At 42.9% G+C, this 26,289-nt stretch overlaps 1 protein-coding gene across 14 annotated transcripts in view; it reads left to right on the forward strand.

Moving 5' to 3' along the window:
* The window catches only part of LOC102979294 (exostosin-2), a 160,870-nt gene that overhangs the window by 20,865 nt on the left and 113,716 nt on the right, over positions 1 to 26,289 (forward strand). For 9 of the 14 annotated variants that reach the window (XM_028477378.2, XM_028477383.2, XM_028477382.2 and 6 more), the window contains 3 exons: positions 14,277 to 14,842; positions 15,788 to 15,877; positions 21,218 to 21,334. In XM_028477378.2, the coding sequence (XP_028333179.1) occupies positions 14,277 to 14,842; positions 15,788 to 15,877; positions 21,218 to 21,334 (773 nt within the window). Of the gene's footprint in view, positions 1 to 4,696; positions 4,878 to 4,907; positions 5,037 to 13,803; positions 13,904 to 14,276; positions 14,843 to 15,787; positions 15,878 to 21,217; positions 21,335 to 26,289 lie in introns of those variants that run through there. The other 5 variants (XM_007126414.4, XM_028477386.2, XM_007126411.4 and 2 more) reach the window with 5 other exon arrangements.

Below are 26,289 nucleotides of genomic sequence, written 5' to 3' on the forward strand. Positions count from 1 at the left end.
ATGTAACTGGTGATATCTGCAACTTATTTTGAAATGTAGCAAAAAAGATGGATCAGCAAATGGATAGACAGATATGTGACAATACTGTAAAATATTAATTGCATAATATAGACAGTAGATATATGGGTATTTGCTGCAAAATTCTTTCCATTTTTTTTTTTTCTTTTTACCTTTCACCCCCTTCACCCATTTCTTCCACCTCTGGCAACTACCATTCTCTTCTCTGTGTCTATAAGCCAGGTTTTTTGTGTGTTTGTTTTGTTTTTTAGATTCCACATATAAGAAAGATCATACGGTATCTGTATTTCTCTTATTTCACTTAGGAAAATGCCCTCAAGGTCCACCCATTTTGTCACAAATAGCAGGATTTCCTTCTTTTCATGGCTGAATAATCCATTCATCTGTCCATAGATACTTAGGTTGTTTCCATATCTTGACTAGTGTGAATAATGCTGAAGTGAACATGGGGGTGATGCCTAGTTTTTAATCTCCAAATTTTTGTTTTTATTTTTATAGTTTTATACAGCCAGTATTTGTTTTGATTTACCTATGAGTTTATCCATTTCATTACTTCTTTACTTCATCTCAGTACTTTCTTCTGGTTTTAATATTCTTTTTCCTGAAATACATCTGTTAAGAAATTCTGTTAGGGTTTACTGATGGTAAATTCTTTCTCTCAGTGTTTGTCTGAAAATGTGTTTCTTTCTTTCATATTCTTGAAGGATGGTTTCACTAGGTATACAATTGAAATTGACTGCTAGCTTCTTTTGGCACTTTTACCAGTATCTTATGACTTCTGTTTTTTGTTTTTGTTGAGAAGCCCATTGTCCATCCATTACAGGTGATTGTCTCTGTCCAATAATGGAAGATTCTTAGCGACTGTATCCTTGGAAACTGCTTCTACTGCATTTTCTCTGTTCCCTGCTTCTGGATACATCCTGGGTTTTCATCCTTTATTCTCCCTCTCTTTCAACCTCCCTGTCCTATATTCCATCTCCTTGTTTTTTCTTGAATCTGCATTCTGGGTAATTTATTCAGATCTATATCTCAGTTTATTAATTGTATTTAATCTATGGTTTAACTTATGCATTGAATTTTTAATCTCAATTTTTATCTTTAGTACTTTTTCAATCTCTTCCGTCTTTGGGGAAAAAAACCATCTTGTTTCTTTCTGATATTTACAGTTCCATCTTTTAAGTCTTTGAGCACCATAAACTTACTTATTTTATATCTGTTTCTCATTATCCAGTTATCTGTAGTTTCTGCAGGTTAAATTTCTGCTGTTTGTAGTTTCTGCTGACTGGCTTATTCTTCATGTGCTTTGTAATTCCAGATTGTGAGCTTATGTTTGTCAGAATCCTGGGCAGCTTGCCTTGAGGGCATGACCCTCCAGAGGGGATTTATGTTTCCTTTGCTTCAAGTTACCCTTTAGGTGGGGAACTTCCTGGACCATGCTGGCAGTATCCATTCAAATCCCACCTTGTTGTGAAGCTTGAAGTTAAAGCTTCTCAGCAGAGACTCTTCTTTTTCCATTCTCTGGACAAGACAGACAAGTTTTTTTTTGGTTTGTTACTGATGTTGAGCAAATTTTTCCCGTTTTCCATCTCAATAGCCTAGCTTTACATGGTTTTCTCCACATCTTCCCATCTTGTGTGCCCAAATTGTACCTTCAACACTCAATTTTCTCACTTCACCTTCATTTTTGGCTCCTTGTATATTTTCTTTACTTCTTTTGTGAGCTCAGTATCCATTTGAGAGAGTGTTCATTATATTTGCTCTGGTGTTGATAGGTGTTTTCTGGTCCACCGGGCTGCCTGCCAGTGTCGTATAAGCTGACCCAACGTGAAATACTACAGAACAATTCTTTCACGGAGTCTTTTTTCTTGGGGAATATATCTTTCTCCATACTTACAGACTGCTATCGTATAAAGGAAGTGGTAAAGCTGGCATTCATCTCCACACTAGCAATTGCTCCTCATTGTAAACTCACTTTCAAAAAAGTGGCTGATGATGCCGCTTTCCTTGAAAACCACACCCTTTTTAAAGCTCACTTGCACTTCTCCTGGCTCACTGGGTACGCGGGACTCTGCATGGTCTTTGCTTTATCCTGTACCTTCAGAGCAAGTAATGAAACGTCTTTCTGCAGTCTCTCTTCTAACCACCAACCACAAGTACTTTTCTACCTTCTGAGACTTCAGGTCCTGGCCCACAGTTTTCTTTCTCATTTTTCTCTGCAGTCGCTCTCAGCTGCTTTAGCGTCATGTAACTTCTAATATCACAGCTTCTGTACTTTCTCACCTCCAATTCCTTGCATGGTTTCTACCCCTAGAAATGTAGCCCCACCATTTGAACCATGCTGGTTTAAAAGACACTTGCTCTTTCTGACTGCTTCTCCTTCTTTCTCACATCTGTGCCTTTGCTCATGCTTTTCTTTCTCTGCTTGGAATGCCCTCTTCATCCTCTATTTGTCAAAATCCTAACTGTCCTTCAGGACCAGCAAAAGTGTCAACTCTTGCGTGAGGTCTTCCTACATCTTTCCAGCTGAATGTGATTGCTTTCTCTCTCTCTCTCTCTCTCTTTTTTTTTTTTTTTTAGCGGTACGCTGGCCTCTCACTTTTGTGGCCTCTCCCGTTGCGGAGCACAGGCTCCGGACGCGCAGGCTCAGCGGCCATGGCTCACGGGCCTAGCCGCTCCGTGGCATGTGGGATCTTCCCGGACCGGGACACGAACCCGTATCCCCTGCATCAGCAGGCGGACTCTCTGCGCCACCAGGGAAGCCCTCGCTTTCTCTTTTGAACCCTGTAGCACAGTGGTCCCCAATCTTTTTGGCACTAGCGACCAGTTTTGTGGAAGACAGTTTTTCTGCGGACTGGTGGCAACCAGTACCAGCCTGGGGGTTGGGGACCCCTGCTGTAGCATTTTGTTTATATTTTCCTATGCCACTCTCCATCCTCTGCCTTGGTGAATCTTACTTGTGCATTTGTTTTCTTTCTATTGAGCTCCTCCCAGCGTCTGGGCACCCTTTATTCGTTCAAAAACTACTTATTGAGCACTTCCTATGTGCCAGGCACTATGCATGTTTAGGGTTATAAAAAGTGAATAAGATAGGCAGGTTCTTCAAAGGCTATGCCTAACACGGGTCTTTAGCACAGAAAGTCCTCATTTAATGAAAAAATAATTCATTTAAAATGTTTACAGAGAAAGACAAAGAAGAAAGTGAAAATGCTTTCCACTTATCCATTTCTCAAATATGGTCTATGTGTGCTAAAATTTCTTATCTTTTTTTTGGGGGGGGGTGGATTTGAAGAGCAGAGCAAATGCTCTCTTAGATGTGGGGAAGCAGAATGTGTTTCCTTGTCTCCAGAATCTTCTCATCCCAATCTCTCTGGATCTGTGTTAAGCAGGCATTAACTCACAAGAATATTCTTGGAATCACTGTTGCTGCTGGAAGCCCCAGTGGGTCTCTAGACTCAGAATCATCCCTATGAATATTTAAGTTCTAAGTGACAACTTCCACCAGATGGTGCTGAGGTATAGCTGAGACCAGATGGATTTGGATTCTGCAGCCATTGTCTGTAAACTGCATAGGCTCAGTGGGGTCATTTCATTAACTTCTCAATAACATCACTCTGCATTTCGATTGAATTTTTTAGACTCCACTTACTGTCTTATGACAGGGGTTTTGCTGTGCATGTAGGAGGCTAGATCATGTAAATGATACAGAAACAAAATGAAAATGAGTTTTTCTCCCCCATTTCTACCTCCACAATTAATCCTTCTAAAACTGTTTATTGCTTCTTGAATTATTTCCAGAAAAAATGTTATATATAAATGCCTGAATCTAAGCATCTACGTATATATTTTCTGTCTTCTGTTTCTGCATACATATATATGTATATTTTATTACATAAAAAGGATCATACTCATCTACTGTTTTAAACCATGTTTTCATATTAACATGTCTTTGAGATTTTTCCATACCAACATACATATGCATTCTCTCATTATTACATTCTAATAATTTATTTTGATTAATATAAAATTTTCCATAGTTTACTTTGGTTGTGTCTGGGTTTTCGCTATTATTAGAAACAGTACTGTAATGAATATTTTTTTTTTTTTTTTGCGGTACGCGGGCCTCTCACTGCTGCGGCCTCTCCCGTTGCGGATCACAGGCTCTGGACGCGCAGGCTCAGCGGCCATGGCTCACGAGCCCAGCCGCTCCACGGCATGTGGGATCTTCCCGGACCGGGGCACGAACCCGTGTCCCCTGCATTGGCAGGCGGATTCTCAACCACTGCGCCACCAGGGAAGCCCCTGTAATGAATATTTTTGATAAACGTCGTTGAGAGTATCCATAGGGTAAACTCCATACAGAGGGATTGTTGGGAAAAGTTACCTGCATTTTACGTTTAATGGATTAACTGCCAAATTCCCTTTCAGGAATGTTGCACGCGCATGAATACCGATTATACTAAAACGTTTACATTTTTGTCAGTTTTATAAGTTTTGTAAGTTAAGCATGGGGCTTCGTTTCGGTTTGCAGTTTCTTTAATTACGAACGAGGCTGCGTGTCTATGGATTTCACTGTGGTGCCTGAGTTTCGCCCGCCTGCCTGGGAGAAACCCTAAGCGGTGCTTTGACTCCTCCTATCCAGCAGGGGGCGCGGGCACGGGCCTCTCCCGCATGCGCAGTGCGCTGGGTGTCAGGCCGCCGAGCCCAGCCGGCGCAGTGCTCCCCGCTTGCTCTCGCAGACCCGGCGTAGGCGGCGGCGACCAGCAGCTTCGCGCGTTCCCACCCAGGCGGCTGTGGTCAGTGCCCCGCGGCATGAGCCGGTGACCGAGGGCGGGGCCGAGCGGGAGGCAACCGTGGCCGAGGTAAGCGCGGCGCGGAAGGGCCGGGCGGGCCCCCGGTGAGGGCTCGGGCCTCCCCGGGCCGCGGCGGAGTCGGGGCCGAGTCGCCGGGGAAGCACAGGCCGCGCGGAGGTCCGAGGGCTGCGAGAGGCCGGCGCCACTCACGGTGATTTCCCGCTTTGGGTGCGCTTTGATTTCCGCCCCGCCTTCTCCTTCGTCACCCGACCCGCCCCGCACTTTGGTTTCCCACCTGTTTCCTTGCCCACTTCTATTACCTGTCCGCACCTTTCCATATTGCTGGGATCCTGTGGCTTCCTTTTCCGAAGGCCACACCCTCTGTCGTGACCTCTCTCCGCTGCCGGCTCCTTCCCGCGAGCCACAGGGATCTGCTTTCTCCCACTGGGATTTTTCACCTCTGGGCTCTGCCTTGGCCAGTGGCGTCCCTTGCGGTACCAGATGCCCTGGGCAGGACCGGGTGCGCTCTGGTGAGGAGGGTGGCCACGGTGTCCGGGCTCTAGGCATCTACTTGAAGCTCAGAGTCACTTGGAGTTTTACTTACTGGCGGCGGGAACCAGATATATGTATACAATTTTGAGGTTAAAATGACTTGGTGTAACTTATTGGGGAGTGCTAATCTAGAAGGGTCCTTGATTTATCTGTCTGAAGATGTCTTGAAATAGAAATACGTCCATTTAAATTCTTCTAAGTCAATTGAGTGCCCTGAGGACTTAAACTGGACTTAGTTTGTAAATTTCAGAGCTCAAAGGCTATTTACAGTAATAAAATACATGACTCAATTTCTATCACTCCTCACTGCAGCTGACTTAAGCCATCTGGTTGCAAATGCTGGTGTAAATGGATAGATTTGCGTCTGTCAAATTATGCTGGTTAATTGAGGAATGAAAAAGGTGTATCTAATTCAGGCTTTTAAGGGTAATTAGGGGAGGCAGCTTCACATGGGGGTTAAAGAGCACAGGCTCCGGAGCCAGACTGCCATTCTCCAGATCCTAGCATTGGCATTTTCTAGTTGTGTGACATTGGGCAAGTTGCTTAGCCTTCCTTGTTACACTTTCCCTGTCTGTAAAATGAGGATAATCATAGATTGTCAAATGGCACTGTTAGGAAGATTACGTTAACGCAGAGTACTTAAAACAGATCCTGGCATGTAGTAGGTCTGCAGTAAAGTTTAGTTATTGTCAGTAGTTCCTTAGTTATATGCACTGTGTGAATTATAGTATAATTCCCACAAAGGGGCACAGGTTTTTATTTTTTAAATTTGAAATCATTTTTAGGGTTGGTTAGCTATAACATAACTTTAATTGTAAAGGATCCTACCAGGTAAGGCAGTGAATTGCAGATTTTCCTGCTTCGGCCAATATTTGGTTCCTTTGTTTTCAGGAACAGGTGAGTTAAGTTCCAGGGTAGCAGCGGCCCCAAGAGTTCAGGTATGAGGGCTTCTGTAAAAAGGTTAAGAAGATGAGAGATTGTGGCTGAAAACTTTGGACTAAGTGGATTGGACATAGCCTGAAGCACTAAGGAAAGGTTATTCAGGCAAGATTTAGGAATAAGTAATTCCAGGAACAGAAAATGCATCTCATCTTGACAGTACAGTGAGGTTGAAAGATTTTTCCAGTGATTCAGTGCCTGACATCTAGCCGGATGATTCCGGTGTTTTGCAGGGACAGATTTGATGTGCTTTGAGGAGGCTGAAGTTTGTAGGGCTTGTTGTGAAATTCTTATTTTGACCCAGGTTGTGGTATTATATGGAAAAACATTCATTAATAGAAGATTCCTTTTGGTTTGTCCTCTTGGGGAAGCTCAGTGTTAGGGGAGAGGAGGGTGGTCAAGGGTAGGTACAGAAAATTCCATCTGTGAAATTACCTGGCCATTTTCCCCCCCTTTGGAAACTCTAATTCAAGAAAGAAAATGATCAGAGTTCATCACCATTTAATTACTCAAAACTTGGACCTTGAACAGTGTGTGTGCTGACGGAACTGGGAAGTATAGAGACACTCCTTCATTCAACAGACATTTATGTTTACATAGAATGTGTTCTAGACATGATATTAGATGCTGGGAATACTGAGCAGACATGAAAAACTCTGATTACAAGAAAATGACCAGTAGAAGAGAGACTTGCAATTACATAACCAATTACTACAATCTGGCAAGTGCTGTAGTGAAGCCTGTAAAAGGTACAAGGATGTTCACCAAGAGTTCTCGGTCTCTAAAGCTCGACTTAGTTAGGGGCTGGTTTCTTTTTCACTTAAGGCTTTTCCCCTCATTTCTTTTTTTATTAAGGGTTTTTATTCCACCTCAAGTGCTCGCCATCTCTCTCAGCTGTTCAGCACATACTTGTGGACGCTCGCTTAGCCAGTGTAGGCAAACCTCAGAAATGTGAGTTTATATCCCTGGGAACAGCCCTCAGGTGGGGGTGGGGTGGGGGGGCACGGGATGGATAGGCTTCGGTGGATGAATGTCCTTGAAAGGGACAGTTCTCAGGTGCATTTTTCAGAGGGACCCTAGAAGGATTGAGCCCCATCTTCCCAGCTCAGTATGGCAGCCAGCTCAGTAATGCACCCTTATGGCTTTCCGTTCTTCTCCAACTCCTCTCCTTACTCCCTCCCTCTGGCTTTCTGGATTCGTCTTCTGCAAGCTACTTGCACCCAAGCCATTTTTGGTTTGGCAGAACATAAACTAAGGCCGTTGGTACTGGAAGTGGCTCTAGAAAGCAGGTCCTGAGAATAGCGTTGTGAGACTGGAATCACTCACCCTCAGGTGGCAACCAGGACCCCTTTGCTGGGGGTAGGTGAGGCGTTGATAACCCCTGGTGCCCTCTAGCATCACTGAGTAGTCAGACTGGCCAGTGGAGGGTTGGGATGAGGTTCAGGTAGAAAGGAAAGCATTGTCTGGCACAGGAACTCTAGCGCTTAAGCAGTGTGTGGACCATGGTCATGATGATGCTGGTGGAGTTGGTTGGCTCTTGTTATCTCCTTAGAGGCCTTAGGTGCGATCAGTATCAGATCAGGCAGATATCAACTCGGGACGCATTGTGAAAGATAGAACTCCATGGCAGCGCTTCCTGCAGCTGGAGGGCAGACTGTGTTGAAAATCAGGCTCAGAATTTAATCATAATTATGGCTGAACTGCGAAGGAAGCTGAGTGCACAGCCTTGAGAGGCTGCTTCTGCTGAAGTCAGGGCCATGATAGGGAAGAAGTGGGACCCTGAGTCTTAGGATGGAGATTTTGGGTGGAGGCGCTGAGGACTGAACTCCCAGATTTCCTAGATCCTCTGGGCCAGCAGAAGTATCTCTCTCCATTGCTGAGAAGAAGCGCTCCTTACCTGACACTGTGCAAAGCCTTCCCTGGAGGTGGATACCTTGCAAGGTAGTGCTTCTCCTCCTCAACATTGCCCATCCCCTGCCCTCAGATCTCGGCATTGCCTAAGTGGGGAAGTACAGCCCCTGCTGCTAGGGTGATAGCCGTTGTACTGGAAGAGCTGCAGGACCTGGCTCGTGTAGACCAGCAGGAACTGGAGGAACACATGGGAATGAATCTTGAGGGTGTCAGACCAAAAGTGGAGTAGCGGTGGACTAGGAAGCCAAGTGGGAGTGACTCTTGGGAGGATTCTCTGCTGATTCAGGATTTCGTGGCCTTGCAAGGACAAGCTGGTCCTGATGTGCTGCTGGTCAGGCTCCTGGAACCTTGGATATGACTGTGATACCGTTGGTTCTCAACTGAGGGCCAGTTTGCCTCCCCAGGGGATATTTGGCAATGTCTGGATGTATTTTTAGTTGTCACAACTAGGGGTTGCTTCTGGCTTCTCTTGATTAGAGACCAGGGATGCTACTAAACGTTCTGCATTGTACAGAACAGCTCCCCACAGAAAAGAATCATTTGGCCCAAAATGTCAATAGTTCTGAGCTTGAGAAACCCTAGTCTGGAGTAAATGAGGTAAAGGTGCCAGAGCTGTGTTAGCAGAATGTTAAGGTAGGGGTCAGAAGGTTCAGGGACGTGGAGATTTGAAATAGATTTATTACTTGAGGCCAGAGGTGCATTTCCTGCCCATGTTCCCAGGAGGGCATTCTCCCTTCACTCTGGTAATATGGAACTGCAGGGAGGGGACCAGCACGTTTGAGAAGCTCAATGTTGATTCTCCTCCATAGGCCAGGATTGACTTTATGAGATTTGACCATGGAACTGGGTTCCCAAGTATCAATGAGGATGATAGGATTCTGAAATGGCAGAAACCAGGTGGTGGCACTAACCATCAGAGGCAAGGTAGACACAATATCCATAATAAGCAGTGAGGCTTGACTCAAAACCAGTGTGTCTGGACCCACTGTGATGCTAATAGAGCCTGGCATTCCTATAGACGGTATAGATGGGCAGCCAACTAGGGTATTGTTTCACTGTATAACCAGAAAACAAAAATCAACAGATGGCAAGTAGAAGGCTGATGTCAGCTGCTGCAGTGGAAGAATCACTGTCACCTAGTTTTCAGATGTGAGCCAGCTCTCAGACCTGTATCCCATGGATTGAGGGGGAGGCTGGATCTCTTTGAAGAAGAACTTTGCAACATCCCTGAAAGGATAGACAGATGTTTCCCGAGTCCTTCCTCAAGGGAACTGTAGGTCTTTATCAGACTTGTGGTACATCAAGGAAAGGAGAATATCCAGACCTTCTGAGGGCTGATAAGTACAGGGTCAGAGCTGATAATAATACCAGGCAACCTGCAAGCAATGGTGGATAGGAGTTTGCAGATAAATGACCTGGCCTCTCCTCCTTCTGAGGGACATGGTGTAGTTTGCATGGTTCTTCAGAGGGTTCCTAAAGAGCCCCTGTTACCCAGCGTAATAACACACTCCTACTGGCTTTCCCTGGTTCCCTGTCTCTCTTCTTGCTCTGTTCTCTAGCTCCCAAGTAAAACTACCTGCACCCCCATCCTTGTCTCTGGTTCTTTTTTGGGGGTTAATTATGGGGGGACTCAAACTGTGACAGGTAGGAAGCAAAATGTGATGCCTAGGACTCTAACATAGTGGGTGTCAGCCTCTCTTCTTTCCAGCCCTCCTGATGCCCCCTTGGGACTGTGGAGCCAGGTCATGCTCCTACTCTTGGAGTTCCTTTGGCTCCAGGTCACCATCACCACTTGGTGGTGTTCGATGCTGACATTCTGCCATGCTGGTGGGTAGAAGATGTCTTGTTGTTTTATTGCCATACTTTTCCTGTCCATTAATTAGACTAAACATCTTTTCAGATGTTTATGTGCCATTTTGTTGCCTCTTCTGTGACATTCTTGTTTAAGTCTTTAGTTTTCTGTTTTTTGTTTGCTTTGGCTTTTTTGTTTGTTTCTTATTACTTTGTAGGAGCTCTTTATTCTGGTTGCTAGTTAGTCCTTATCGGTTACATGTATTGCAAATATCTTCTAGTTTATAGCTTGTCTTTTTACTTCCTTATGATGTCTTTTGATGAATAAAAATTCTTAATTGTAACACTGAATTTATTATTTTATCTTTTTGTGATTTGCATTTTTTGCATTTTATTTTGGAAATCATTCTCTGCCTGGAATTCTCAGATAATCTCTTTTGTGTTCTAAATATCTTACAGTTTTGCCTGTTACATATAGCTCTTTAATCTGCCTTGAATAGATTTCCTCCCCTCTGGCTGTTTTAATATTTTTCTTTGGCTTTCTTTTTAGTGGTTTTACTTGGACATATCTAGTTGGTTTTTGTCTTGTTTTTGGTTTTTTTTTGTATATATTGTACCTGGAGTTGAGCATCTTGAATCTGTGAGTTGATATATTTCATTATGTTTGGAAAAACTTGACAGCTGGATTTTTGTGTCTACTTCTGCCTTCAGTCTTTGCATTATCACACATCATATAGCCTCTGGCAAATGAAGGTGAAAAAATAATGTCAGCGTTATTATAAAAATAGTTCAGATCCTTTGAAAGGGTCTTGGGGAGCCCCTGGAGCCCCCAGACTGTATTTTGAGAATCACTGATCTAAGATTTTTGGTATTAGTGTTATACTAGCCTCCTAAAGTAGATCAGGAAATGTTTCTTCCTTTTTCCGAACTTTGGGATAATTTGTGTAAAATTGGAATTATTGTTTCTTGACTGTTTGGTAGAACTTGGAAAATCTTTTGGATCTGGAATTTTCTTTATAGGAAGATTTTTTAAACTTTTGATTCAGTTTCTTTAATGTGATAGAGCTTTCCAGGTTTGCTGTTTTTCCTTGAGACTGTTTTAATAAGGTATATTTTTAAAGAATTTCTCCATTTCATTTAAATTTTCAAATATTTTGGCATAAGTTCATTGATACCATCTCATCTTTTAAATACATGCAGTATTTAGAATTGTGGGCCCCTTTTCATTCTAGGTATTTATTTGTGCTTTATTTTCTCTTTATCTTGATTAATCTTACCAGAATTATGTCAAATGTCAACTTCTTTAGTCTTTTTAAAAAACAGTTTAGCTTTGTTGATCCTATTTGGTTTTTAATTAATTAATTTCTGTGCTTTTATTTATTACTTAATTCCTTCTATTATCTTTGGATTTATTTTGTTGTGGTAATGTCTTTTTTTTTAATAATCTGGAGCTCATGAGAATTGTAAAGCTCATATGTGTATACTACCTTTGTGGATTATTGCTCTAGTAGGTTATGGCCAGTATTTTTAAGAAGCAATAGGATAATAGAAGAACACAGCGTTCATCACATGTTCTGTGGCTAATACGATGTACTAAGGTTAAACATTGTTTTGTGAAACAGTGTTTTGTGAAATATTTGTTTTATTTCAGATATTATACATACACATCTATGTCTGTATTGGGTCATAATATAAAATGTTGTCTTATAGGTTTTAGTTTAAAAAAAAAATAGGTTTAAAAGCTACTGTGCCCTGGTGTCGCAGTGGTTAAGACTCCGCCTGCCAATGCAGGGGACACAGGTTCGAGCCCTGGTCTGGGAAGATGGCACATGCTGTGGAGCAACTAATCCCGTGTGCCACAACTACTGAGCCTGCATGCCACAACTACTGAAGCCCACATTCCTAGAGCCTGTGCTCCGCAGCAAGAGAAGCCACCGCACTGCAATGAAGAGTAGCCCCTGCTCGCTGCAACTGGAGAAAGTCCACGTGCAGCAGCAAAGACCCAACACAGCCAAAAATAAATAAATAAATAAAATTTAAAAAGAAAAAAGCTACTGTGTTAAAAGGTAGTTTGTCTAACATTAGTGAAGATTTCAAACCTAGCTGCATAAAATAAACATGCAAGGGGACAGATTCTTTGACCTTATTTTAGACCTACTAATACAACCCTCTAGTGCTGGGGCCAAGGACTCTGTGTTTTAACAAGCTCTCCCTGTGTGATTCTTAGCATTTGGGTTTTTGAGAACCACTGATTCAGGATATAGATACACCTTGAGAGCCTGTTGGGCAGTTCTGACATGGGGTATATGGAGAGTGCAGCTCCTTGCATGCATTTGTCCCAAGACCTCTTTTCTAGCTCCAGGAAGGATACATGGAGAGAAGGAAAACGATAGGGTGGGCCTGGTGGTAAGTAGGGGTTGGGGGCAGGCTAGGAACATCCAGTTCATTGTTAGAATGACAGAAAAAGTGAAATAGCTCTTGTGCCTGCATTTCTGTCATGGAATCCATTAGTATATATTGAATGGCTAATGTATATACCCCAAAGATGATAATCTTTAAGCTTAAAATGTATGAACTTTCATACATTAGTCCATGACAAGCACATTTCTTGATATGTTCCAGATCATGGTCTCAGAGAGATACAAGTTGAAATCATTCATGACCATTCAGCACATTTTACCCGAAAAGCTGATAATGATTGCAACATTCAAGGCTTGATGAGACCCTGCTGGCTAGGAAGGCAGCAGTCTTACAGTGTGGGCATGATTGGGGAGAACTCTGTCTAGCCATAGTGAAAATGGTTGATAAAACTTAAGATAGACCTCTATGAGCTTTTCAGTTATTTCCCTTTATATTAATAGCTTTTCCGAATGAGGCCATTTTGAAGATTGGGATTTTGACATGTGGAATGCTGAAGTCCTAAAGCCTCTTGTTGCAGTAACCTGTCTGTGCCAGATGATGCAGTCACACTCAAGGCTTTACCCTCCCCACACGGTAGCTAGGCATCAGGTGTCAGGGGCTTGCTGGGTAAGGATCTTAATTTGTGGTCTACAGGGGGACTCTGCATTTTCAGCTGAGGACTAAGGATTTTCTTTATATCTGTCAATGATGCTTATTGGCTCTTTAATTTGTCTGGTGCTACATAACAAACCACCTCAAAACTTACAGACAACCACAGCAACAGCAATCATGTGTTTGCTCAGGATTCTGCCATCTCTACAGAGCTTGGTGGGGCTGGTTCATGTTTGCTTCACATAGTTTCCCCTGGGGTCTTCCTGAGGTTGCCCTAAGCTGGGAGCTCAGCTTCCTTGTAACATGGCAGCTGGCTTCCATCGGCTACAGGGTCTCTTAAGTCTTGGACTCAGAAGCCCCAGAATCTCACTTCTGCCACGTTCTTTTGGTCAAACAAGTCACAAGCCTAGCCCGAATTCAGGGGGAAGGGAAAGAGATTCCACCTTTTGATTGGACAAGTGGCGTGCACCTTCACCCGTGGGAAGAATTGTTGGCATCCATCTTTAGAAACGGATCTACCTCGTTGGCCTTTCTTTTCCTCCCTCCACCTCTCCTTTCCTCCTCTGTTTCTTCATTTCTCCCTTCCTTCTAAATGTGTCAACTATCCCTTTATTATAAAACATCAATACATATTTTATTTAAAGATTAATCTTCCCTAATACCCCTTGGCCTTTACTTGATATTTTCTTAGTGGTGTTTTTACATTCTGCATTTTGTTACAGTTTTGTGTCTCATTAGCATATAAATTCCTCTAATGTAGGTTTTCACGTTCTTCTTTGTTTAGGTCCTCTTTGAGGGTTGAATGAATGAATGAATGAATGAATGAAAACAGGCTTTAGTATAATGAACGAAACATCAGTTTGTCCAGATGAAGCATCAGTGTATGTTAGGCAAGTTTTTGAAAGCAAAATAAAACAACTGTCTTCAGCTGTTTGATTTTTCTTCCTTGGTCAGTCAGTACCCCTCTTCCTAGGTCCCACGCATTTACTAGCTTATGCTTTCAGAGAATATATATTTATAGAATATAGTAATATTTTTACATTATGTTAACAGTATTTATATTAAGTATGTAATATTAAATATTAAATATATTCTCATATGTACACATTTATTTGTTTATTTATAAGACAGGTCAAAAATCCCTTTTCATTATTTCATCAGACCACTTAAGGGAAAGAGGTAGATTCAAAGTTGAACAGTCCTGTCAAGTGTCATCTGCCACCCTAAAAACTTCACTTTTCTCTCTTCTCCCCTGGTAACCAGGAGTGTGAGGAAGAGGCTCTCTGGGTCATTATGTGTGCCTCGGTCAAGTACAACATCCGGGGTCCTGCCCTCATCCCGAGAATGAAGACCAAGCACCGCATCTACTACATCACCCTCTTCTCCATCGTCCTGCTGGGCCTCATCGCCACGGGCGTGTTTCAGTTCTGGCCGCACTCCATTGAGTCCTCAAGCGACTGGAGCGTGCAGAAGCGCAGCATCCGCGACGTGCCGGTGGTCAGGCTGCCGGCCGACAGCCCCGTCCCCGAGCGTGGCGACCTCAGCTGCAGAATGCACACATGTTTTGACGTCTACCGCTGTGGCTTCAACCCCAAGAACAAGATCAAGGTGTACATTTACTCTCTGAAAAAGTATGTGGATGATGCGGGTGTCCCAGTGAGCAGCACCATCTCCCAGGAGTACAACGAGCTGCTCACGGCCGTCTCAGACAGCGACTACTACACCGAGGACATCACCCGGGCCTGCCTGTTCATCCCGTCCATCGACCTGCTCAACCAGAACGCGCTCCGCGTGAAGGAGACGGCGCAGGCGCTGGCCCAGCTCTCCAGGTATCATAGCAGGTCTTCCAGGAGCTAGAGAGAAGGAGGGGCAGAGCCAGTGGTTCTCCTGAGCTGGTGTCCGGCTGGCTGCTTGTCTCTTATCTCATATGGGGATGAGTGGATGAGCGACTGACTTGTAGGAGGACCGGTGCTTTGGGCACCTGGCCTCTGTACCGCCCTCCCGTGCCACTGCTGTGGGTTCCCAGCCTCTTAACGTTTCGAAGCTAAGGATGCTTCCCATGCTTTTCCTTTTAAATTTAAGCACTTTTTTCCCTTCTTTATTACTCACATAATACACATTCACTATAAAAAGTCTGAAAATACAGGTAAGCAGAAAGGAGAAAGTAAGGTTCATTCCACAAGCCTGCCTCTAAGAGATAATCATTAATATTTTGCTGTTACTTTTCAGTCATTTTTGTATAAAACATATACATAGGCATGTATGTATACATTTTTGTATAAAGTATATATACATATGCATGTGTATATAACATTTTTGTCCAGAATGGGATCACACAGCGAAACACGTTCTCTTGCCGCCTTTTTCCCTTCGTTTATCATGAATGTATTTCCAGATAATTTCATCTTCATCTGTCCGTTCTACATGATTTTAAGGGCTGTATAGTATTCCATTTTGCACATGTTCCCTAATGTATTTAACCGTCCTTCTGTATTTTATTTTTTCTTTCTGTAACCAAATGATGAGCACTCAGGTAGCGTTCAGGTTTTCATTAGCATAAGCAGTTCTGTAGTGGACAAGCTTGGAGTGCACATCCCCCAGCTTTACCTTCAAGGAGCCAGGCCAGTGCCTGATGCACTGTTGGGATCTCCAGGCACTCCTGAGACGAGGCCCTATTATGGGTTGGGGAGACTACTTGTCATCCAGAAACTGACTTGTCTTTGTTTCTTCATAGTTGATGTGTGAATTCTCCTACATGTTTAATTTCTTAATAGGTGGGATCGAGGAACCAATCACCTCCTATTCAACATGTTGCCTGGAGGTCCCCCAGATTATAACACGGCCCTGGATGTCCCCAGAGACAGGTAGGCATATTTGGGGCTGTCCCCGTGATAGTGTTCTGAGGATTAAGTAAATGCAAGACCCTTTCATTCATGTGAAATCATATTTCTAAGCCCACTGGGACATACTTTGTAACCAGAATTGTTTGTTAAAGTGGAGAATTGTCCTAGGCCTTTTCCTCCTCAAGACCTAGAAGCATCAGACCTGCCTAAGTCTGTTGGGGGAAACCAGTTGGAGCTTAGGTTCCAGCGGGGCATCTTAAAAGTTTGTCTTGTCTTCTTAGTCTGGGTTGTGCTCTCCTGAGTGTAACCTCTCCTCCAGCCCCCCCAGGGCCTGGTTCCTCACTGGCCTGTGTCAGCTTTCTCCACATTTGGGAGCATTTGCCAGAAGTAGAGTCGCAGCTACTGAGGGGAGAGGGCGTGGATGTGTAATTGGAGCCTGTAACGTCCGGGGAATGAGGGCACTCTGAGTACCATTTACTCTCTGTTGTTTCAGTCAGTGGGCTTCTTTCCTTCCTTCCTAATAAAACTTCCGAACAGGCAGATGCGGTGTGGGGCGGCCATGACGTCACGACTGCAGTTGGAGCTCGCTTACTGTGTATTGGCCCTTTTGTGCATTGACTGCACCACTTCCTGGAAAACTCAGGAGGGAGGTGCTGCTTAAGGTTCCTCTCCTATCACTGGGTTCAAGGCTCTGAAGAGAGCAGAAAGTTTGGGCCCAACATGAGGGTGCGGGGCAATACTCAAGGTAGAGGATTATTGTAAGTTCATATATGAACTCATTTATAACCAACTTTATTACAGTTGATGTTTAACTCTTAAAAAATCATTGTTACTGAAAAAGGTGAGGCCAGCTGTGGGAGGCCAGCATTGTCATTTATGAAAATCTACACTTAGTACTGCTTTTCCCCAGAAGATTAAATCTAAGCCCTCTTTGCTTTAAGTGATTATCTAGAGTCAGTGTTGAGTTTCTATCTGGAAATACAATTATCACTAGAAAAGACACACCTCAGGACCATTCCTCAACTTTGGTGTAGAAACCATTTTGGACGATAGAGGGCAGTCAGGCCACACAAATTCTGTAGAAACCAGCTAAACACAAGGTGATCCCTGATTTGGCTCTCAGCCGCAGTGTCCCTGAGTGGGCTCCTGTTTTATGTGTTTGGTTGTTCTGGGAAGGTGAAATACTTTAAAGGATAGAGAAGGGAAGGGAAAGAGCTTTAGGAATGCGATGTCTTCACCTGCGGTTCTGGGTTTGTTTTGAGAAGGGCTTATTTCTGTTTGGGACATTTCACTTTTGCTGACATTTTGGTATACGTATCTGCATGGGAGAAGGATTTTATTTTTATCAAGTGCACACGTTAAAAGGGGTTTCATTTCTCTGCATCAGAGTGTCAGGTAATCAGGAGAGAGTTTAAGTCCTTGCTGGTACTTAGGTGTTAAGGATCAGGAAGGTTAAATCGTTTTCCCTGTGCATGTATTTTTTGTAAGTGATTATAGGCAATTCTGTAGCAAGTAATGAATCATCGTATAGTCCTCCTTTATCTTTCCATGTGGGAAATATCATTTTGAAGCCTAGGTGGTCTTCTGGTTGGGGTAAGGATAGTAGATTTGTTTGTTAATTTTTCTTATCCTTTGTCCTTGCTTCTGGATTCAGAGGAGGCAAGAACCATGAGTGTAGAATGGTTTTAGCAGGAGCTGCCCATCTGATTATTCAGAAATTAGAAAACAGACAGGCTAGATTAGACTGTTTCTAAGATTCCCCTGAAATCTAAAGTCCTAGGTGTGATTATTTAAGAATTACTTGACTCAGGGAAATGCAAGGACCAGGACTGAAGCAAATGTCAGCTCAGACAATACATCTTTTATGCTGTTTGAATCTGTTTTTCTCTTTCAGATTTTAAAAATCCTATACATGATACACATATACCTTCTTGGTACAAGATTGGAACAATATGCAAGGGTACAAAGAGTAAAATGTAAAAATATGCTTTCAAATCCTCCTCTCTTTTTACTGTCTTACTGAGAGGTAATCACTGTTATCAAACACTTTGTATTTTTCAAGTCTTTATTTGATGGATTTATAGTCAAACACATATATATATATTTACATACCCATTTTATTTTAACTCAGATGACAGCAATTATACCTCTTCAATGTCTGACTTTACTGATCTTTGTTTTCTCAGACACATTCTGTAATTTTATTACTACCTTCGATTTTTGTTATCCTTTCTTTGCACATATCTCTCACAAATTTCTGCTTTCGTATGGGTGTATATTTATTTAAACTTCTTACAGAAACTTTTCAACTTATATAAAAGAAGAGAGAAACTAGTAGAGTGAGCCCCACATACCCACTGTCCAGCTTTGATATCGTCAACTTGATTTATCTGTATTCCTACCTACTCCCCGCTAGATTATCTAGAAGCAAATCCCAGATGTTATATCATTACATCTGTAAACATTTCATTTGAGGCTCTGCATAAGAGCTTTTTAAAAAATATAGGGGCTTCCCTGTTGGCGCAGTGGTTGCGCGTCCGCCTGCCGATGCAGGGGAACCGGGTTCGCGCCCCGGTCTGGGAGGATCCCACATGCCGCAGAGCGGCTGGGCCCGTGAGCCATGGCCGCTGAGCCTGCGCGTCCGGAGCCTGTGCTCCGCAATGGGAGAGGCCACAGCAGACGGAGGCCCGCATACCCCCCCCAAAAAAAAAATATATATATATATATAACTACAGGGACTTCCCTGGTGGCACAGTGGTTAAGAATCCGCCTGCCAATGCAGGGGACATGGGTTTGAGCCCTGGTCTGGGAAGATCCCACATGCCGCAGAGCAACTAAGCCCGTGTGCCACAACTACTGAGCCTGTTCTCTAGAGCCCGCGAGCCACAACTACTGAGCCCACGTGCCACAACTACTGAAGCCCACGCACCTAGAGCCCAATGCTCCGCAACAAGAGAAGCCACCGCAATGAGAAGCCTGCACACGGCAATGAAGAGTAGCACCGCAACTAGAGTAAGCCCACGCACGGCAACAAAGACCCAATGCAGCCAAAAAATATATATATATAACTACAATACTATTATCATGCCTAAAAAAATTAGCAGTAGTTCTTTAATATCACCAGATATTCACCAAATATCTAGCCATTGCTCAAATGTACTTGTCTCATTATTTTTTTTTTTTTTTTTACAGTTTGAGTCAGTAAACGAATAAGGATAATCAATAGAATTGGTCAGTTTCTTTTTTTGCAAAACCTAAAACGTGAAGCTTTATATTTGAGGAATTTGCAGGCCTGATTAAAAGGAAGCAAAAGATACACTTGCAGACGAACTGTGTTCAGGCTCTGCGAATACTCACGTGGGAGGAGGCGAGCTGTGAGAGCGTCTGGGAAAGACCCAGGGTAGGGATGCTGAGTCCACGAGGCCAGGCTGAGAGGAGGAGGGTCGGTGATGTCCCCGAGTCAGGAAGTCCCGGAAAGTGCTGAAGATGCTGGTGACACTTCCAGTGATAGAACACCTTGCCTGGTGTGAGTGTGGTCGTCATAGTAATGCTTTCTTAGCTGCAAGGTTTGTATTCAGTCTCTTGCGGCTTTGGAACAGATCTCTGATTTGGGGATACATAATGGGAAAACAGAATGTGCTTCTCAGAAATTTACTTTTCAGTCGTTGTAAAACACGTGTTCCGTAAAACAAGGGAGGCTTAGAATTTTTTCTCCATTATGATATTAGGGAAAGCTCGGCAGAAGAAGGTACAGGGACTTCGAGTTGAAGTCTTAGCAGCAGGGCCGGTGTGCGGCTTGTTTGACTAATTGCAGTGGTGACTGTTCCTGAGATCACACACCAGATTGCACATGTGTGATCTGTGGCAGGAGACATGCTTCGGGTTGCATGCTTTCCTCTTGCCAGTGCTTAACCCCCTCCCTTACCCCTGGGGCTCCAGGGACAGAGTAACAGTAAAAGTTGGCATCGTGTACACCTGCTTCCTTTCTCACTACGTGCTCCTGTCCTCTGCGGTGTGGGTATAAGTACCTCGTCACCCACTACCCTGGCTTACCTGGACTGCTTGGTGCCTATATGTTGGATCAGTGTTTGCTTCTCTGCACATAGGTTGTGGGGACCCATGCAGTCTGCTTGCCATCATGGTCATGGAACCCACCCAAATCCGTGTTGGACGGATTCATTGCTGAACGCCAGTCAAGAAAAATAAGACCGTATGTTGATATGAAGGCTAGTTATTGAGTCTTACGTAGTGGACTGGCAGCTGGAGAGGTTTTTAGCCTGCACGTTACCTCCCTGACCAATTCCTGGTTTCCTAAAGCTTAAACAAACAGACTGGGATTTCCAGGGGTGGTTTGAAAATCTTTGAACTTACACTGGTCACGTTAGAAGGGAATGTAGGCTGTCATCCGAGCAGGGAGGGGATTGGTAGCAATCAGGATGGCACAGAATGTGGCTTTTCAGTTCATACACTTTGGCTCAGGCTGTGCGGTGCATGGAACTGGCGTCACTCTGCCCCAGTAAGTGATTTGATGGGTTTGCAGCCCCAGGGACAGAATAACCGTAAAAGTTGATATACACCTGCTTCCTTTCTGATGAAGTGTCATTGTACTGCTTGCTGGATCCAATTAAAACAGAGTCTTCCTGGCTTTCTAACTAAGGAGAATAAAAGCTTGTGCATACAGACTGCCAGAGAAGCACTGAAGGTCCAGTTCTGGATTCTGCTTCCTATAGATGGAATTGGGTTAATAAGACTGAGTAGCCGGAATGGATGGTGAGAGCTGGTAGAGGTTACATGATGCACACGTAGCTCTGGGACGACAGTGGAAAGAACTGCTCGGGGCGGGAATTGGAGAGAGGCTGGGGTGTAGGCAGCATGAGATGTGATACTTTGCTGTCACCACTGCTTTCTTTGTCCATTGTCCCCTGAGATTCCAGTCAGTGGGGTTGGTAAGTGACTTCCCCAGCCAGTTGTCCTGTACAGACCTATTATTATTGCTGTTATTGTAAGTGTGTTTAAGAGTTGGGTGTGACTTTTGGGAGAGGTGAATGGGATCTGAATGAGGTGACAGAGGGGCTGTTCAAAGGGAGTCCTCCTGGCTGTGATGTATTTTAAAACATGGAAAGTAAGGAAAGACTACTTAGGATCCCAGAGGAAGGGTGGTGACTCAGGAATAGGATGCAGCTAATGTCCAGCAGGTGTGATTGTACAACATTTAGCACAGTGTCTTTATAGAAAACGGACTTGGTAAACGTTAGCTGTGGTTGATATTGTTATGAATATTCAATTACCCCTTTCCACAGAGCTTATCAGAATGAAGACCTTCTCTCTTTCTCATCATTTGACAAAATCCTTTGCTTTCAGGGCACTGTTGGCTGGTGGTGGCTTTTCTACATGGACTTACCGGCAAGGCTACGATGTCAGCATTCCTGTCTATAGTCCTCTGTCAGCCGAGGTGGAACTTCCAGAGAAAGGACCAGGGTGAGGAGCATTCTGCAAAACAGGGTGTGCTGGGAGATGCTGGTGAGAGCCAGAGCATCGATTACAGGCCAGGGTCTTTGAGTCTACCATTTCCCTGCCTCACCCCAACCTTATTGATCCTTCAGTTCTCTCTCTCTCTCAGTCAATTTTGAGTGCTGTCTACCAGGCTTCCCCAATCAGAAATCTATGTGGTGTCATCAGTTCTTTCCTCTCCCTTACTTCCTGTATCAGAATAAGAAGTCCTATTGATTCTACATCCTAAGTATTCAATATTTTCTAGATCTGTCTACCTCTCCATCTCTCTGCACCCACCCTATACCAGGTGACTGTCGTCCTTCCTTTGGATTGCTGAAACGGCTTCCTCTTTGGTCTTCTGCCTCTGGGCTCGCTGTTCTCCAGTTTGATTGTTGGCATCACATTGTTCTTGGGAAGCCGAGACTCCTTAAAATGTCTTTCAAGACCCTCGACTACACGACCACTGTCTCCATCTCTAGATTTTTTTGTTTCTTTTTTCTTTTTTTTGTTTTTTTTTTTTAGTTCTTAGAATAAGCTTTGCTCTCTGTTTTTCTGGGCTGTAAACACTCTCCATTGTCTGGAAATCCTTTTCCTCATTTTCATCAGAGTAATGGCCTGCTTGTCCTATAGATTTCAACTTGAATACCACTTAGTCAGGGGGACTTTTTGGCCCCTGGAATGGCACTCCTCCTAGTTACCCTCATTATGCCCTTGTAACCACTTGCTTAAACCTTATCTGTTTTGGATCTTTGATTTTGTAAGCTTCAGCCAGGTCTTGTTTTGAACTGCCACGTCCCCCGTGCCTGGCACATAATTGGGTCATATTTCTGATACGTGAGCGAGGAAATGAGAAGGGCTGATGGTATGGATGTGCAGGGTATTTTATCTAAATTTTTTTTTTTTTTTTTTTTGCTGTAGCCTGTTTAAAAATTGTGCTAATTCATGATGAGCATATCAGTGAGCTTTAAACAAACATGATGATAATAGTATCCTTTGCTTTTGTGACAAGTGCTCATGTAAAATATGAAGGTGACTGATTTGTATATTGCCACACCAGAAATGTTATACGTGCTGGATGAGATCTACAAACCCACACATAGCATTTGGTGTCAGAAATGAGTCTCAAGGAAGTAGTTTGCTCACAGAACATTAGAACCATTATTGAAGCATCCCAACTTCCCCTTAGAAGCCTTTATGGGTTCTTTGAGAAATAAGGGAACTTTCCCAAAGAGAAGACATTTCACTCTTGTATATGTGTTCCCATGTGGCCCAGAACCAAATTCTGGAACTTCCTTTAGGCATAGCAACTTTTTGTAGACAATGTATAAAGCCCAGGAGAGCTTGAAATATGTTTTTCTCTACCATTAGGCAAGTGCAAAAAAAAAGTCTGAATGGTTCATGAACTTGCTGCTTAGATCATCTTTGTGGATTTTCCTGTGTTAGTGGACTCCCAGAGTTGACTTAATTTATTTTATTATTTTTCAATTGAGATATAATTCATATTCCATAAAAGTCACTGAAAGCGTACAATTCAGTGTTTTTTGGTATATTCACAAAATTGTACAACTATCGTCTAATCACTACTGTCTAATTCCAGAACGTTTACAGCATCCCCCAAATAAACCCACTACCTTCTAGCAGTCACTCTATCCCTGCCCCCAAACTTCACGCCCCCTGTTCCTAGCAACAACAACCAATTTGCCTTCCATTTTATATAAATGTAGTCATACAATATGTGACTTTTTGTGTCTGCCTTCTTTCACTTAGCATAGTGGTTTCAAGGTTTACCCATTTTGTAGAATAGAACCAATACTTGATTCCTTTTTTGACTTAATATTTCATCATATGGATATACCACATTTTGTTTATCCATTCTTCAGTTGATGGACATTTGGGTAATTTCCATTTTTTAGCCATTGTGAATAATACTGCTATGAACATTCATGTACAAGCTTTTATGTAAACATATGTTTTCACTTCTCTTGGGTATATACTGAGGAGTGGAATTGCCGGGTCATATGTTCACTCTGTTTAACTTTTTGAGGAGCTGCCAGAATGTTTTCTGAAGCAGCTGTACCATTTTACATTCCCACCAGCAAGGTATGAGGGAGGGTTCCAATATCTCTACAACCTTGCCAAGACTTGTTATTACCTGTCTTTTATTCTAGCCACACCAGCAGATGTGAAGAGGTATCATTGTGGTTTTGATTTGCATTTCTCTAATTAATAATGCTGAGTACCTTTCCATGTTCTTATTGGCTATGAAAATTTATATCCTGTGTTTGGAGAAATGTCTATTCAAATCATTTGCCCATTTTCAAATTGGGTTGTGTTTTTATTGTTGAGTTGTAAGAATTCTTGTACATTTTGGATACTAGATCCTTATTAGATATATGATTTGAACATGTTTTCTCCCATTCTGTAGGTTGTCTTTTCACTTTTTTAATAGTGTCCTTTGATACACAAAAGCTTCTAATTTGGATGAAGCTTCTATTTTTCCTTTGGTGGCTTGCATTTTTGGTGACATACTTGAGAAACCATTGTCTAATCAAGGCCACAAAGATTTGCACCTGTGTTTTCTACTAAGCATTTTATAGTTTTAGCTCTTACATTTTGGTTTTTGATCTATTTTGAGTTAATTTTTGTATATGGTATGAGGTAGGGGTCCACCCTCATTCTTTTCCTTGTGGATATCCAGTTGTCTTATCCATACTTGTTGAAAAGACTGTTCTTTTCCCATTGAATGATCTTGGCACCCTTGTTGAAAATCAACTGGCTGTAGATATATGGGTTTATTTCTGAAGTCTCAATTGTATTCCATTGGTCTATATGTCCTAATGCCACTACCACATTGTCTTGATTGCTGCAGTTTTGTAGTAAGTGGTAAATGTAAGTCCTCCAACTTTGTTCTTCTTTTCCAGGGGTTTTATTTTTGTTTGCTTTTGGCTGTTCAAGATCCCTTGCATTTTAATTGCTTTTTTAAGTAGGGCAACTTGAATAAGTACAAATAAAAAACAATCTAAGCTGCTTTGTACTTAGACAACAACAAAACTAAAACAAATTTACAAATTAAATACAGACAAATCTACAAAACTAATAACAGTCAGATTAACATAATGTCACAGCTGAGCCTTTTTCTTTAAAACTGAATTGCATCTCTCAAGGTGAATATGGCGTTAATTATGGGACTTCTGCGTTTAGCATGCCTGTACTTTGCATGCTGGGTGATGATGTACTTCTTCCTGCCACTTTTTCTGTTTGAGCCGCTAGGAAGCTTCCCTTTATGTAGTATATTGTTATAATATACTGACATTATTATCTTCATCTGGTACAGATGCATGATTTGTATTTTTTCCCCAACATTTTTATGAAAATCTTCAAGCAGACGGCAAAGTTAAAAGAATTTTATGGTGAACACCTGTATACCCATCACTTAGATTTTACCCTTGTGTACTTGCTTTGCATTATTTACATTTTAGGTCTTCCTTCTCCTCTCATTAGCCCATCAAATACAAGCTTGGACGTTGAAAAATTTTTAGTAGTATACATCATTAAATATGAGCAAAGATTTGCCTATACTAATTTTTTTGATCATCAAGATGAAAGCACAAAAATAAATCTATAGAGAATTTGTAGACTGGAGGAACTGATATAGTTCAATGCCGTGTTTTGAGGCTGGATTTCCATAAGTTGAGAAAGGGTGATCTGTGTGAGTCCAGCTGGTACCCTTTGGGGCAGTACAAGTTTCTCTCATGTACCTAGGATCTGAATTTGGCATATTTATGTAGCACTAGCTTTGAATAACTAATGAATAGAGAAAAGTCACTTGAAATTGAAGAAAGGTTTACTCCTCTGCTTGCTGCTTCTGTGAGCATTTACTTGAAATCAATTGTGTGATTTTTAAATGTTTTTTTTTTTTAAACCTTGTTTCTTTTCCCTTTTCTTTTCCTGTTGTTCTGGAGATTATTTAATTCAATTGAGTTCTGTTCACTTCAGTTCAAATCAAAGTTTTATTGCAGGCCTATTTGGGCCAAGTGTGCCCAGGCTGGTGGTTCTCAGCAGGGGAGGGAGGTTGATTTTGTCCCTCCACGGGGACATTTGGCAATCTGTGGAGCCATTTTTGACTGTCGTGACTGAGGGGGTGTGTCAGTGGTCCCCAAGACCACCTCCAATTTTGATGATTTGCAGGAGGACCCACAGGACTCAGTGTGTAGTCCTACTCGTGGCTATGATTTATTACAGCAAAAGGATGTATATCACAGTCCCCAGAGAGCAAAGGCACATGGGGTGAAGTCCAGGGAAACCAGGGGCAGGCTTCCAAGGGTGCTCTCCCCTTGGCATCACACAGGAGGGGCTTACTTCCCCCAGCACCAAGTTGTGACAACCATGTGAAATGCTGCCCACCAGCTAAGCTCGTTAGAGATTCAGCGCCCAGGGTTTTTTGGGAACGAAGGGCCAGCCTTTCGAAAAAGAGAGGCGTCAGGCTGTGTTAACTCTGTTCTGCACAAGGTACTGCAGGCATCTAGTGGGTGGAGGCCGGTGATGCCGCTAAATCTCTACGATGCCCAGGGCAGCCCCTCACTACAAAGAATCATTGGGTCCAAATGTCGGCAGTGCTGCGGCCGAGAAAGCCTGGGCGAGACAGGGTGAGTAGGTGAGGAGCGAGTCTGGCAGGCCGGCTCAGCTGCCTTGGGCCTCTTTCTTAAGACTGCTCGGATAAAACTCTCTTTATCGTGTAATCTCTTGAGTATAATCTAGCTCTCTCTCTCTTTTTTTTTTGAAAATAAATAAATTTATTTATTTATTTATTTTTGGCTCTGTTGGGTCTTCGTTGCTGCGCGCGGGCTTTCTCTAGTTGTGGTGAGCGGGGGCTACTCTTCGTCGTGGTGCACGGGCTTCTCATTGCGGTGGCTTCTCTTGTTGCGGAGCATGGGCTCTAG

This window comes from Physeter macrocephalus, chromosome 16 (genome assembly GCF_002837175.3).
Source record: "Physeter macrocephalus isolate SW-GA chromosome 16, ASM283717v5, whole genome shotgun sequence".
NCBI classification, from domain to species: Eukaryota; Metazoa; Chordata; class Mammalia; order Artiodactyla; family Physeteridae; genus Physeter; species Physeter macrocephalus.